The sequence below is a fragment of the Bufo gargarizans genome, chromosome 5 (genome assembly GCF_014858855.1).
Source record: "Bufo gargarizans isolate SCDJY-AF-19 chromosome 5, ASM1485885v1, whole genome shotgun sequence".
Classification (NCBI taxonomy): Eukaryota; Metazoa; Chordata; class Amphibia; order Anura; family Bufonidae; genus Bufo; species Bufo gargarizans.
Window position 1 is genome coordinate 272,951,647 of NC_058084.1, and position 16,806 is coordinate 272,968,452.

Below are 16,806 nucleotides of genomic sequence, written 5' to 3' on the forward strand. Positions count from 1 at the left end.
ACTTCAGATATCTAATTTTGTAAAGGGGTCAACACGGTGCGAAAATCTGCCTGTAGAGATGTCCTCAGATCTCCCATTAGGGCCTTTAGAAAAGTTTCCGTAACCAGTCTGTGGGTTCCAGTGTTGCTAATATTAGGATAAGATTGGGAGTATACCATAGGTTAGCATTCCCCATAATGATGATCGATTGATAAAACTTGCCCCTGAGGTCTCCCAACATTAGTGGAATACTGCCCAGGCGAGGTTTAATGGGCGAGACTTGAAGTTGCTATATTACTCCCCAGGGTGTTATCTGGGATATGCGTCCCTGAGATGACGGGGGGAAGAGGTAAGGTGCAATACTGGGGGTCCCTGTGGCAGAGGCGAGCAAGAAATAGTTCCTGCAGGACCGTGTGTTGTTCGCGCTGATTCTTCTGTGTGGCGCTTGCTGCAGGGAAAAACTCTGTTAATTTGCTAGAGGCAGCCTTCTTTCTTGTCTTTGTCATCGCCGGATTTCTCAGGGTGACAGTCTCCTTCTGGTAAGTGGGTTCAGGGTAATGCCAATATGCTGTGTGCCGCAATCTCAGGCCTGAATCGTTGGACCTGTGCTGAAGAGTGTCCTACTCCATGCGCTGCCGGACACACCACTTTACTAACCTTTAAAGCAGTATACTATATGGACAAAAGGATTAGGACCTCTTATTCATAGAGTTCAGGGTTTTCACTTAGTCCCATTGCCACAGATGTGTAAAATCCAGCTCCTAGCCATGCAGTCTACCTTTACAAACATTTATGAGTAAATGGGTTGTTCTAAAAAGCTTACTGAATTCAAGCATGGCACTGTGATAGGACACCACCATTTCAGTCAGTTCATTAAAAAAAAATCTTCCATCCTTGATATTCCATGATAAACTGTGAGTGGTATTTTAGCAAAGTAGAAGCATTTATGTAGCACCAGCAAATCAGCAAAGTACCAAGCCACATAAAGTTACAGAGCAGGGTCCCTGAGTGCTGAGGTGCATAGTGCATGAAAGTTTCCAATGGTCAAACCCCTCCTTTGTCATTAACTTCAGCATAAACATTGTGCACCCTGGAAGCTCCATGGCATGGCCAAGTAGCTGCATACAATCCTTACATACCCAAACACAATGCTAAGCATTGGAGGGAGTGGTGTAATACAAGGCTTGACCTAGGCTAATTAGTTCTAGTGAAGTAAAATCTCAATGCTTCAGCATTCTGAGATATTTTGGAAAATGGTATGCTTCCAACTATGTGTGTACAGTTTGTGGAAGATTGTTTCCAGTTTCAGCATGACTGTGCCCAATGTACAAGGTAAGGTCCATAAAGGCATGGTTGGGTGAGTTTGGTGTGGAAAAACTTGACTGGCCTGCACAAAGCCCTGACCTTAACCCTATCAGACACCTTTGAGATGAACCAGAACGGAAATTGTGAACCAGAAGATCTTGTCCATCAGAGTTTGACCTCACAAATAGTCTTGGACAAAAATTGCAACAGACACACTCCAAAGTCTTAAGAAAACCTTCCCAGAAGAGTGGAAGAGGGGAGACCAACTCCATATTAATGCCTAGGTATTTAGAATAGCCCAGGCCTTGACAAGCTGCAGATCACAAAATGTTGGAAGGACACACTTTATAATAAAAGCTTGTTTGTACATTTGGTGTATTCTTTTATCATACACTACAATGAGAACCAAGCACCCTCACAGCTTAGTGAATTCTGAATAATTAACGCTTTTATTCACAGAAGGGCAAGACACAAAACAAAGCAATTTCTCTGGTGGCCATGAGCTGTCAGGTAGACTATGCTCCTCTCTTAACATTGAATACATGTTAACATTGGATTGATTTGAGTTTATAGCGACAGCTGTATAGTCTGAGAAATTGTAGCTGGCCTCGGCAATGCAATGCAAACGGAAATGCGGCCATTTAAGGCAATTTAGGAAACCAACGCCATGGAAACTGTAATTTATTGACTTTTTCCAAAATGATAATACTTTGCCCATAACTGTAGGACTATAAAAGTGTCCCCCCCCCCCATCCCCCATATTTCAATAGAATCAGTGGATTCATAAGAACCTTATTCCCCAGAAGGCAAAACTACATTTGGAAAGTCTTTAGATACTTTCACCTTTTTCATATTTATTATGTTGCTGCCTTGTGTTAAAATAAAAACAAAATCATTTTTTTTCTCCACTCAGTATCCTATAATGACAAAATGATGAACCAAGACAATGAAATAAGGGGGCACACTGCATAGAGTAAAGGAGGGCAAACAACAGTGTTAACACATGACCATGCAAAAATAATAATTAACACATGACCATGCAATCCAATAATTAAAATGAATAATTTATTGAAAAACAAAAAAGCCCAAAAAGTTAAAACATTGTATACAATAGTAACATTGTGTTTGGATCAGAAAATAAGTCCAAAACACATACCCACAGACACCGAGTTCAAATGTTAGAACATGAAAAAGACCGCCAAATACATATGCAGTTCATAAATGTGGCATCAAAGATAATGCCAGATACTTATAATATACCCCAAGTGTATTGCCAGACCAAACTGGCTTCCTCAGGGGTACACTGTACATTGTACACTAATTGATTGAAAAGCAAGAACTAAAATATTACATTGACATAAGTATTGAAACCATTTACTCAGTAAAGGTCTTTTGGCAGCGATTACAGCCTCCAGTCTTCTTGGGTATGATGCCACAAGGTTTGCACACCTGGACTTGGGGATTTTCTGCCACCCTTCTCTGCAGATCCTTTCAAGCTCTTCAGGTTGGATATTAACTATTATTGGATAGTCATTTCAGGACAGAGATTTTTGATTGGGTTCAGGTCAGGGTTCTGGCTGGGCAACTCAAGGACATTCACAGAGATTTTCCTAAGCCACTCCTGCATTGTCTTGGCTGTGTACTTAGGGTTATTGTCTTGTTGGAAGTTGAACCATTGGCCCAGCATGAGACCCATCAGGTTTTCATTAAGAATATCTCTTTACATTGCTTCATTCAGCTTTCTTTCAACCCTGAACGGTTTCCTTGTGCCAGCTGCCACAACCATACTTCACTGTACAGATGGTATTGGGCAGGTGATGATCAGTGCCTGGTTTTCTCCAGTTCCTGGAGGGTGCTTTTTTGCAAACTCTAGGTGGACTTTCATGTGTCTTTTACTAAGGAGGGGCTTCTTTCTGGCCACTCGCCATAGAGCCTAGATAAGTGGAGTGCTGCAGTGATGGTTGACTCTCTGAAAGGTTCTCCCATCTGTATACAGGATCTTTGGATCTCAGCCACAGTGACTTGGAGTTTTGGTGAACTCACTTACCAAGACCCTTGTCTCCTGATTACTTAGTTTGGTGGGGCATCCAGCTCTAGGAAGAGTCCTGGCTGTTCAAAATGTCCACTTAGAATTATGGAGGCCACTGTGTTCTTGTGAACTTTCAGTGCAGCAGATATTTTTTATACCCTTCATTAGAGCTGTGGCTCCACCCAATCCTGTCTCTAAGCTCTACAGACAGTACTTTCTTCCTCATGGCTTGGCATATCATGTGTTATGTATTGTCAGCTGCCAGACCTTATAAAGGGGAGTGTCTTTCTAAATCATGTCCAATCAACTGCGTTTTTCACAGACTCTAATCAAGTTGTGGAAATATTTTAAAGATGATAAAAAGAAATGAGAAGCCACCAGACCTAAGTTTTAAGTATCATAGGTTAGCAGATTTTGATTCAAAGAAAGAGACTCTGGTGGTAATTTACTGTCTTCAGAGGCAGCTCTTAATGTATTTTTTTTTATCCTGGACCTTTGGGGCCCACTATGATATCAGAGCCTGGGCCTGGGATCCTCTGGTATTCTGGTAGTTTTTCCTTTCTAGTAAAAACGTAAAAATTTCATTTTTACCTTCTCGTTATGGGGAATTGAGTGCAGATTCATGGAGGAAAACTTGATCATGTTACCATGTACGGGTGATACTCAAAAAATTTGAATATCATGCAAAAGGTAATTTATTTCAGTAATGCATCTTAAAAGGTGAAACTAATATATGAGATAGACTCATTACATGCAAAGTGAGATATTTCAAGCCTTTATTTGTTATAATTTGGATGAATATGGCTTACAGTTTATGAAAACCCCAAATTCACAATCTCAGAAAATGTGACTGTTACATGAAATCAATTGAAAAAGGATGTTACATAGAAAAATGTAGGACCTCTGAAAAGTATAAGCATGCATATGTACTCAGTACTTGGTTAGGGTCCCTTTTGCATCATTTACTACCTCAATGCGCTGTGGCATGCATGCTATCAGCCTATGGCATTTCTGAGGTGTTATGGAAGACCAGGATGCTTCAATAGCAGCCTTCAGCTCCTCTGCATTGTTCAGTCTCATGTCTCTTATCTTTCTCTTTGCAATGCCCCATAGATTCTCTATGGGGTTCAGGTCAGGCGAGTTTGCTGGCCAATCAAGCACAGTAATCCCATGGTCATTGAACCAGGTTTTGGTACTTTTGGCAGTGTGGGCAGGTGCCAAGTCCTGCTGGAAAATGAATTCACCATCTCCATAAAGCTCGTCTGCGGAAGGAAGCATGAAGTGCTCCAAAATCTCCTGGTAGACGGCTGCGTTGACTCTGGACTTAATGAAACACAGTGGACCAACACCAGCAGATGACATGGCTCCCCAAAACAACGCAGACTGTGGAAACTTCACACTGAACTTCAAGCATCTTGCATTGTGTCCCCCTCCATTCTTCCTACAAACTCTGGGTCCTTGGTTTCCAAATGAGATGCAAAAGTTGCTCTCATCAGAAAAGAGGACTTTGAACCACTGAGCAACAACCCATTTCTTTTTTTCTTTAGCCCAGGTAAGACGCTCCTGATGTTTGTTATTCAGGAGAGGCTTGACAAGAGGAATACAACATTTGAATCCCTTGTCCAGGATCCGCCTGTGTGTGGTGGCTCTTGATGCGCTAATTCCAGCCTCAGTCCACTTCTTGTGAAAGTCCCCAACACTTTTGAATGGCCTTTTCCTGAAATTCCTCTCCAGGCTGCGGTCATCCCTGCTGCTTGTGCACATTTTTCTTCTACACTTGTCCCTTCCACATAGCTTTCTATTATTGTGCTTTGATACAGCACTTTGGGAACATCCAACTTCTTTGCAATAACCTTTTGAGGCTTTCCCTCCTTATAGAGGGTGTCAATTAAGGTTTTCTGCACAACTGTCAGGTCAGCAGTCTTTTCCATAAGGCCCCATGCACACGGCCGTGTTTCACAGCCGTGTGCGGGCCGTGGAACCGCGGCCTGGATCCCTCCTGAGAGCAGGAGCGCACGGCGTCACTGGTTGCTATGACGCCGTGCGCTCCCTGCTGCCGCCGCAATACAGTAATACACTGGTATGATCTATACCAGTGTATTACTGTACTGTGCCGGCAGCAGGGAGCGCACGGCGTCATAGCAACCAGTGACGCCGTGCGCTCCTGCTCTCAGGAGGGATCCAGGCCGCGGTCCCACGGCCCGCACACGGCTGTGAAACACGGCCGTGTGCATGGGGCCTTATTGTGATTCCTACTGAACCAGACTGAGAGACAATTTAAAGGCTCGGGAACCCTTTGCAGGTGTTATGGATTAATTCGCTGACTAGAGTCTGACACTTTGAGACTAGAATATTGAACCTTTTCACAATATTCAAATTTTCTGAGATTGTGAATTTGTTTTTCTTTCATAAGCTGTAAGCCATAATCATCCAAATTATACCAAATAAAGGCTTGAAATCTCTCGCTTTGCATGTAATGAGTCTATCTCATATGTTAGTTTCACCTTTTAAGTTGCATTACTGAAATAAATGAACTTTTGCACAATATTCAAATTTTTCGAATTTCACCTATATATGGTAGGGAAATTGATTTCAACCTACTCAAAAATGCTTGATAACATAGTCAACATAGTCCACTAGAATTAGTACAGTTAAAGGATTATTTGAATGTTCATAAATCTAAAGTAGGGGGTCATACATTAAAGTAGGGGGTCCTCAGAAGTAGAAAAGTAGTTCAGGTTGGGAAGACTAGATGGTTATTACATACTATTTCAACTACCGTAGTCAGTCATTATTAGGTGCCATTGAAAAATCATGCCCAGGTTTACATGAGACAGGATTAATTTGTAGGACAGCTGTATAAACAGAAGCATAGCTCGGAGCTCCTGCCCCTGGTTACTATATTTCACACCATACCAGTGTCTTCTAAAGAAGCAGAAGGGTATTTGGGCACCAGGGCCTGGGATCTCCACGCCCTTTTAATAACTCAGGAATAATGATATAACAATGTGCTGATGTTATAAAACATACCAGATTGAAATATTGCATGTTGAAAGTAATAGTATCTGATGTTTGCTAGCAGAGGCTGATTACAAACACATAGTGACAGTGCCGATTTTCATTTATCCTGGGTAATTTACCTTTCATTTTGAAATAATTAGAAATACATCAAACCAATCAATTGGCACAGCTGTGTCATAATTGCTGCTAAGTCACTTTGAGATATGTATCTTAGTCAGTTTGGTTCCATGATGCATCACATTTACGCTGAATTCCAGAATTACCAGCCAGATGTATTGAGATTTGTAGACTTACCCAGTTCCAGTGTGCTTTCAGCATCTTACATCTGCCTTGTACTGTATTTTAGAGTTTTCCTATATATCTTTATATTAGATTATGTGTACTGGTTCCTTATGTAAAGGGTGAAAAAGCTCAGCACAGTAATTGTTATTCTTCAGTAGTGATGGACGAACATCTGCCGGGGCGGTTCACGAATGCGATTGCGCGAACACGATCAAATGTTCGTGAACCACAAGTTCGCAGTGGGTCCTATTTATTTTAATGGCAGGCGAACCTGAAAAACCTTCAGCTCATATTTGCAGCCAAGAAATCATTATTAGAAGTGCACAAATAGTCCCACAACATAGACAGTGACATACCAAATGTATTATTCGAATCTCCATTCATAATTTTTTTTCAATGCGAAATAGCGGCAATATAATTTTCTTGTACGCGCATGCGCAAATGCACTATACAGTACCCAAATGCACTATACAGTACCCAAATGCACTATAAAGAAAGTATATTGGTATATAACACCCTGCTTCAATCAGTTTTTTTTTGGGGGGGCGACTGGTATATCACACTAGTAGAAATTATTTGTTCCAATAACGCTAGTCCCTCTATATACCTGCAGTATCGCAGCAGAGCCGCACACAACTGCCGCACAATACAAATGCACTATAATATACTTTATAACATTGTACAAGGAAGGCAATCCATTAGAATATACATAAAGATAAAACGTAACCTTTAATAATGTTACTATGAGGGTCCATTCACACCAGCAATGTGCATGCCGGAACTATAATAGAAAATGCCTTAACTTGTCTGCAATTGCGGACAAGAATAGGACATGTTCTATTTTTTGGTGGAAACGGAAGCATGGATGCGGAAGTGCGGATCCACAAATGCGGATGCGGACAGCACATTCCGGCCGCATTGAAAATTAATACGGAACGGATGCGGACCCATTTTGCGGACGTGTGAATGGAAAAAATATCCCTCAAAATGAAAATAAATTTTATTATTAAAGTTAAGCAAAAAGCATAGATGTGGTAGGCAATAACAAGTGCTCGGCGGCACTAAATCAGGTGCTCGGCGGCACCAAATCAGAAACCATATGTCCTGCCACAATCCGGGGAGTTCCAGTGCACATCCATGAATCCCGGAGGGAAAGCAAAAAACATCTATCCCTGGGCTAGATGATGATGTGGTATTGAAGGACAGGGTGGGCAAAGAACTGTCCCTGATATTGCCCTACAGGGGGTGCTATTCTGGCCCTGATAGCCTAACCACAGACCACCCGCCCTGATAAGAGCGACCCCACCCGGACACTTAACCTATATAAAAATGGCCCTAGTAAGCCCCTAGGCCCCTGACTTCCAGGTGATCACTATATAGATCTATGTGTTTTTGAATCATTATAAAAGTATATTATAAATATATCACACCCCTCTGTGTATCACACATATCGATAGCACACCTATACTAGTGCTTAAAATGACTTTTGGGGCCCTATTAGCTAGCGTTTGGTGTCCCTAACAGCCTGTCCCTGCTGCACACAGCAACCTCTCCCTACACTGGCAAAACACTGAATGTAAAATGGCGGCCAGATCAGGTTTATTTATAAGGTAGGGGCAAGGGCATAGCTAAAGGCTCATGGGCCCTGGTGCAAGAGTTTAGCTTGGGCCCCCTTCCCTCATTGCTTTGTGGTCAGGGGCAGGGAAGCACATTGCCTTCCTGCTGCCTGAGGCAAAAATTTAAACTGCACCCCCCACCATGCCAAATTCTTGACCTAACACCTTCCCTCCAGCCAAAGGTGTAACTTGACCAGCATGCACCTTCTATAAAACAGGTGTCTTCTCATGTGGTACAAGGGTTTTTGGGGCCCCTTAGGCTCCTGGGCCTGGTAGCGACTAGTACCTCTGCACCCCCTATAGCTACGCCCCTGAGTAGGGGGTATGTCCATGTTCTGAAATGTCTCAATTGGCTGTCCTGTACCACCTGTAACATTTGACTTAACTAGCTACTACTTCTACTATTCATAACAAGCATGATTTATGGGTAGTGGTGAACAGTGTCTTGGGTAACCAGGCATTGTTTACTTGTGTGCTCACTATCCCCTAACATACATATGGTACATGCTACACTGAAAATGCTAATGCCATATCTGTTCTCATGTACACTGTCTATGTATATCTCCACCAGTGTGTTCTAGTTGCAGATTATTCATTGAGGCTTTTTATGCAAGAGTACAGCATTGGTTTTCCTAACAGGGTATGTTAAACCAGATACAAGTATATAGCATTACTTTAGTTTGTTACAGCAGCAGGTTGCATCCGCTGCTGCTCTGCTCACCTCTCTCGACAGTCCGGACCCGCTTCCCACGCTCTACTTACTGGCAGGTCCGCCTATTGGGCTTGCTCTGTCTCTCCACGTAGGCTATGGCCTGCTTGCCAGCAAGTCTTCTCTCCTGTGCCAGTATGGTGTACGCATGCAGCCTAATGTTCAACAGCCAATAGATGGCAACCATAGGGAACTTTGGGCACCTTCCCTTGTGAGAGGGTGCCTGAGCAATAGGTTCTCTAACATGCTAGTATCCTATGAAGGTGTGCTGTTCCATTGTCTGCCAGTTTCCTGGACTGTGACCCTCTTCTGCTTGACCTGACCTGTGCCTGATCTCTGTATTGACACTCTGCTGCCTCCCCTGACCTTGGACCATTTATTGTATTACACATACTCTGCATGCCCTGACCTCGGCCTGTCTCTGAGTACTATTTTTGTCTGACCCCTCAGAGCCCTGCATTGGTCTCTCTGACCCCTGTGGATAAGCTGTTAATCATATAGGGACTCAGAATGACTGCACATGATAGAAAATGCAGAGCATTTCAGTAGTACACAAATCACTGTACTGATTGGCTGCTTGTTCATCATGGGTCTCCAGGTTACGGATCTTATCCTTGGTATCATTGTGGATACATTTCTGTGGTAACAATTATTTTCTGTAACTGATATACATACATGCATTTCTAAGCTGACTAAATACAGGCTATGTTAAATCAAGCACACTGTTCATTTTTTGACAACTAATGTATATTTTAAAATGTCTATTTACCTATGCCACAAAAGACTTTCATTAAAGTTCAGGGACACGGCAGTGCATGGAGACCTATTTTTTTCAGACAATGCTCCATTGGAAAAAAGTATGCATATGACCAGCCAACCTACAGGTGAAACTCGAAAAATGTTAATATCCTGTAAAAGTTCATTTATTTCAGTAATGCAACTTAAAATTAGAATATTATGAAAAGGTTCAATATTCTAGGCTCAAAGTGTCACACTCTAGTCAGCTAATTAATCCATACCCCCTGAGCAAAGGGTTCCTGAGATTGTGACTTTGGGGTTTTCATAACCTGTAAGCCATAATATTCCAAATTATACAAAATAAAGGCTTGAAATATCCCACTTTGCATGTAATGAGTCTATCTCATATGTTAGTTTCACCTTTTAAGTTGCATTACTGAAATAAATGAACGTTGCACGATATTCAAATTTTTCGATGTTCACCTGTATAGACAGCACTGTTTCATTGTTCTTATCCCCCATCAGTACAGAGCAGGGTACTGGTTTGCCAGCTGGGGGTGGGGAGGTATTATCTCTAAATGACAAAACACAACAGTGCACGAAGAGTTATTTTTGAGGCGATGCTCTATGGGAAATAAATTTGGCAAATTTGTATTAAAAAGTGTTCAAACTTCATATCAAACATGTTGTGTATATACACCCTCAGGATTTGAAAGACTGCTGATTGCTGTCAGTGAATTATACTGGTTCAGAAGAAAGATAATTATAAATAACTGAAGTGTAAAACTCTTGGGTGGAATTGTGGATGTAAACCAACTTCACAACATTGACAAAACTGTGGAAAAATATATTGGACTTGATGTGCGCTTCAGTGCTATATGTTGGGACTGAGTGAAGGACAACTCCCACTGTTTAGATATTGATGGCCTGTTCTGAGTATAGGCCTTCAATATAATAGGTCGGGAAACCCCTTTAAAAATAAACATGCTGACGCAAAACTTGATGTATACTGGATGACAATTTCAAAGTTTTTATGAAATGATGTACTTTTCATAGAATTTATAGAATATAATAGATTGTAATTATAATAGAATGCTTGGATTTTACTATTCTTAGCACTCATAACATATTGACCATTAACTAAAATGTGGCCTTTTTTATATTACAGAGCTGAATTTCAGGGGGCCTGAAGTGCGACGAGTCTGTGACGAGACCTGTAAATATGGAGGAGTGTGCAAAGAAGATGGGGATGTTATAAAATGTGTCTGCCAGTTTCAGGTAAAGCAGTATCTACCGCTGTCAGACCTAGCAGAGAATGTACATGAGAAAATTACGTTTCTTAGATCAGGTTTTTATCATACAAATGTGGTGGTGTTTTTATGTTAACGTTGCTTCTATCCATGTTCTGTATTTAACAAATCTTGATAAATTCCAGGTTTCACACTGGTCACTAAAATAGCAAATTATAGGTTTTCTGTAACTCATTCGTCAGCTTTACTGTGTAAACTGAGACAGAATTTGCAGAATTATGTCATTGTGATTACAGGGCAGAGCATTTAATGACAGCTCTTTTTTACCGTGTGGGACAAGATAAAGCAGGATAGCAACACCCAGTGGCCTATATAGAAATCATTAGGCCCAATAGCAGGAATGTGAATTGGGCCCCCATGCCCTGTCCCCGACCCCTACAACTTCTCGCCCTTGGCCCCTCCCACTACCTACCCTGTAGCATCCCTGCCCAGCCCCCTTTTAGCCTACTAAAAAAAAAATGTCCATTTCATCTTATCAACCACCACCCAGCCATTCATGCACTGCATGTCCTAATTCGTATCTGCAAACTTCCCCCAACACATCATGTACTGCTACAAACTTACTAGGCACTACTGCAGTCTTATCATGTTTCCCCATGAGTGTCTTCAATTCTATCAGCCCACCCATGAAATGTCTACTTGTACATCCACTGCAGAGGTTCCTCCATCACAGATTCTGGCTGGAACAGAATACTGAAATCTGCTTGCTGCTCATTATATAATGTGCCGTACCCCCATCCCCAAGGACTGTCTGCTGGTGTTTCACTCCCCCTCCCCAATGCTGACTTGTGCTGCTGTAGCGGCTGTCAGGGCCTGGGGCAGATCTTCACAGTGGTGGACTGGGTCTGGACTGTTGACACTCCCAACCAGGTCAGGTCCAGACAGGTCAGTCAGGCCACAGTGTGACACGTGCGCACAGAGGAACAAGGCTGGGACAAAGTACTTTGGTTCCTAGGCAGATTAGGCAAATGGCACTCCTTTCTAGAATTAATAATAAAAATATGATAATAGATAATGAAAAAAATGAATACATTATGGGTTCAGATGCAGATGACTAAAGTATTTAATCCAACTCATGTTTCTCTTACTGGTTTGGTTCACACTTTTTTCCTTCCCATTCGCCTCAGACTGCCATGAAAAGTTCTGCCAAAGACTACAGAGCCTATTGGCCAGTGGTGTAACTATAGGGGGTTAAGAGGTAGCAGTGGCATCTGGGACTGCCATATAACAAGACCCCTGTATTATAATATTATCTTCAAGGCCTGTTGCATTATGGCAAAATCAGCTGCTGCAGAACTTCATAATACATACTTCATCTGCTGCAGAACCTCATAATACACAATTCAGCTGCTGCAGAACAGCATAATACACACCGTAACTGCAGCAGAACTTCATAATACACACCTTAAAGGGGTTCTGCACTTTGTTTAAACTGATGATCTATCCTCTGGATAGATCATCAGCTCCTGAACGACAGGGGTCCGACACCCGGGACCCCTGCCGATCAGCTGTTTGAGAAAGCAGCGGCGCTCCAGCAGTGCCGTGGCTTTCTCACTATTTACCGCTGGCCCAGTGATGTCACGACTAGTATCACTGGCCTGGGAGTATCACCCGACCAGGCAACTTGATACTAATCGTGACGTCACTGGGCCAGCGGTAAATAGTGAGAAAGCCGCGGCTCTGCTAGAGCGCCACTGCTTTTTCAAACAGCTGATCGGCGGGGGTCCCGGATGTCGGACCCCTGCCGATCAGAAGCAGAGGATAGATCATCAGTTTAAACAAAGTGCAGAACCCCTTTAACTGCAGCAGAACTTCATAATACATGCATCAGCTGCTGCAGAACATTTATTCACTTTCAAATGGAAGTATTTTGTTCAATATTTTGCATCTTTATTTGTAAGCCAAATTAAAAAGTAGAACCTACACAGTAATAAGTAAAGTAAAAAAAATTCAAATATTGGTACTACTTCTTTCCTTGATTTGGCTTACAAATACTGGTGCAAAATGTCGACTAAAATGCTGTGAAAATGGCCTAACATTATGTCTTATTGAGCACAGTGCTCTAGATGTACAGGGTGTTGTGTTATCCTTTAACAGCTTTTAAATACCCTTATTTACTTAGGCTACATTCACACGAAAGGAGGGGCACTCAGTTTTTAATGTCCATTTTTAAACCATTTTTGCATAAATTTTCTGGCTATCTGGTCATTTTAATAGCCATATTCCATCCTTTTCTAATGACCATCAAAGGGGTTTTCCGGGATTTTGATACTAATGACCTATCCTCAGTATAGGTCATCAGTATGTGAACAATGGTGGTCGGACACCCGTGACCCCTGCAGATCAGCTGTTTGAGGAGGCAGTAGCGCTACTGTGAGCGCCACGGCCTTCTCTGTGCTTACCAAGCACAGAGCTGTACATTGTGTAGCGGCTGTGCTTGGTATCATGCTGAGACCCATAGAAGTAAATGGAGCTGAGCACGATACCAAGCACAGCCACTATACAATGTATGGCTCTGTGCTTGGTAAGCACAGAGAAGGGAACAGTGTTCACAGGAGCACCACTGCCGTCACAAACAGCTAATCGAGGAAAGGTGGGGGCATTATATATAGGTGCACAACTAGAGGCCATTATATGAGTATGGGGGCACAACTGGGGGCTAATAACTATACTGGGGCACAACTTGGGGACTATTATAACTACTGGGAAGCACTAAGGGGGCCATTATCTATACTGGGGTACAACTAGGGGCCATTATAACTACAGGAGGCAGAAAGGAAGTCATAATTTATACTTGGGGTACTATGGGGGGGCATTTTATATATATATATATATATATATATATACTGAGGGCACTTCAGGGGTTGAGGTTTTAGCTATAAAATCAAAGCATCAATTATTATTGACAGTTTTCTATGGCCATTAAAATTGATGCAAAATGGCTGCTAAAAAGGACAGACAGACAGAAAATGGATGCACAAATGGTTGAAAAATGTCATGAAATCTGACAGTGTGTCTGTTTCTAATGGCAATTTTTTCACAAATGTATCCTTAAAGTGCCACTGTCGCCTAAGAGCCCTAGAGAAAATACTATTATATTACCCAAATGGCAATTCTATTAATGAGATTATATCAGTAAGACTATAAGACTACTGACTACTGTAATACAATACCTGCAAACTGAAGCACAACTTTAAAACAAAACCCTAAGAAAGTTCTGTGCAATCCACTCAAGTACCTGTAAAATAACTTGAGAAATGAATTTAAGTCTTTTTTTTCTGTTGATGATCTGTGATGTGAAATAAGTGGTAGGGAATTTTCTGCACCTGTTTGGTAATTATTATGTAGAATTTTGTCTTTTAGTATTTTCATAAGAAATGAATCATTCAGTGTTAATTGTGGTTAATACATTTCTAATAGATTTTTTTCTCCAGCTTCGAAATCTTTTACCCCATCTGGGTGTCTAAGAAATTTTGCAGGTGCATAATTATAATAATTATAATGATTTGCTGCCTTTCTGCCAACAGAAAAAAACTGCCTGAAAAAGATCTCTTACCAACCACACCAATAATCTAAAGAGAAACTACCATAGTGTCAGGGTCACTAACATCAGAAAGAGAGAAGCTTACCATAGAATGCCTAGATAATCTGCACCAGTTGTACGGAGCTTCAGATGTTGAGGGTGCAGAGGTGCAAGAATAAGCAAGGGCAGTATAAAGAAGGGGACAGGTTGCCTTTAAAGGGGTTTTCCCATCTCTGACAATGGGGGTATATCACTAGGTGGGACCCGCACCTGCAGTAAGAATGGAGCGGGGAAATGAACGGAGGGCCCACTGCCGTTTGCCCCATGGAAATGAATAAGAGCAGGGGCTGCGCAGTGCGCAGTATGCAGTGCGCTCCCATTCACTTCTTTGGGAGCAGCGCTTGGTGGGGGACGGACACCGGGAAATCCAGGGTCCTCCAGCCACAGCTCTCCCCGCTTCGATCTCGTTGCAGGTGCGTGTCCCAGCGGTGGGACCCAAACCTAACGATATGCCCCCATTTATTGAAATGGGAATACCCCTTTAAATAAAAAAAACTAACATTACTCCCCTGTTAGAACCTATGGTCCTCCATCACCAATGCTTCAGCGTTCCCACCAGTCAGAATATTTTCCTGGAGCGATACCATTCTGTACCAGCGTGTGATCGGTGCAGACAATTAATAGTCAATGGTTAATGGTCATGTACCATACAAAGCTGTATGCCATGAAAACCACAGAACATCTCAGCATTCATACAGCAAGTCTCTTGACCCCGATCATGTCCATTTCTGCCCCCACCCGCAATTTATTTCAGTGCTTTGATACGAGTACAATTTTTTTGGTCATTAATTTAATTGCCATTGGCATCGCAAGTAAACATTCATCTGTTTCCTTGAGAAGCCATGGTTTTATTGGAAAAAAAGCTGCTCCTTTTTGATGGATAGGCATTTGTTTTGTGGTCACATGCAGTGTCTTAGAAACACACCATTTGTACTGCAGTAAATAAACTAGCAAATGTCTCGGTTTATGTTCACACAAAGGCAGACAGGAATAAGCTTACTGTTGGGTAGATATATTGCCTAGATGTGCTATATCCACATTTATTACCAAATGCATCGTAGATATTACCTATATTTATTTGGGAGAACTCTATCAGCTGACCCCACTTCATTGTGTCATACCATTGAATACAGTGGCTGCACTGCTTACTGTTATGGGTTATTGACCAACCTATGAATCTGGTCTTAACATTGCTCATCCATTAATATTATTTATCTGTATAGCATTATTGAAGCATTGTATCATGTATAAATACTACATTTCCCTATTAGATCAGGCAAACTAGAAGAACCTCAGATTTGGAATCATTTTTTAAAAATCCCTCCTTTGTTTGGGTATTGCTGTTACAGTATTTGTTATGGCACACCCTGGTGTTTGAATTCCCTCTCACAGTTCCCACTTAATTGGGGTCATTTCTGAACATTTGGTGTAAAAATGTCAAACAACCCCCTTTTTGCGACATTTTGAATGCCTGTGTGATAATATTTTGTTGCACAGGCTTTTTTATGCTGCATTCGACACATAGCATGGTTGAGGGTGTGGTGGGGGATTGCCGGGACTGGGACTTGGACCTTAAAAAATTTGCCAACATTTGCGCCTGGAAACAGATGTAAATTTAGGCGAAAGACTACTCCAACCAGGAACTGGTCTAGATTCTCTTCCAGGTGGATGGACTGCCGCTGAAGGTGCGCCTAATTTATGACGAGGTACACCATTCATAAGTTAGAAATATCTTCCACCAGCGTTATTCTTTTCCGGTATTGAAATCTGGTAAAGGGTCTCAATACCTGGAAAAAATGCATCAGTTTTGTCCTAATACATTCTGAATGGAAAGCAATCTGTTCAGTATGCATCAGGATGTCTTCTGTTCCGTCCCTTGTATGGTATTTGACCAGACAAATTACTGCAGCTTGCTGCAGTATTTTTTCTGGCCAAAATCCTGGAACACTACCGCACTTGCCGGCATTAATTTCCATAGGGATGTATTAATGCCGGATCCGATACCAAGTGTTCCGGAAATTGCCGTGTTGCCGGATCCGGCTTTCCGGTCTGCGCATGCGCCGGGACATAGGAGAAGCTAATTTTGCTTTTGATCTTTGAAACATATTAAATACCGGATACGTTATTCTGGATGTTACCAGTCCAGTGCCAGGGGTTACACATGGTCAGTAGCTCAGTTCCACCCCCCAGATGCTCTTATACACAGGCGGGGAGTGATTTGTGCTATTGTGCAG

The 16,806-nt window shown here is 42.0% G+C and overlaps 1 protein-coding gene across 1 annotated transcript in view; it reads left to right on the forward strand.

Annotated features, from left to right (window-relative positions):
• TMEFF1 (transmembrane protein with EGF like and two follistatin like domains 1) overlaps positions 1-16,806 on the forward strand; it is a 266,724-nt gene that overhangs the window by 103,311 nt on the left and 146,607 nt on the right. The window contains exon 2 of the mRNA XM_044293330.1: positions 10,848-10,957. Within this exon, the coding sequence (XP_044149265.1) occupies positions 10,848-10,957 (110 nt within the window). The remainder of the gene's footprint in view (positions 1-10,847; positions 10,958-16,806) is intronic.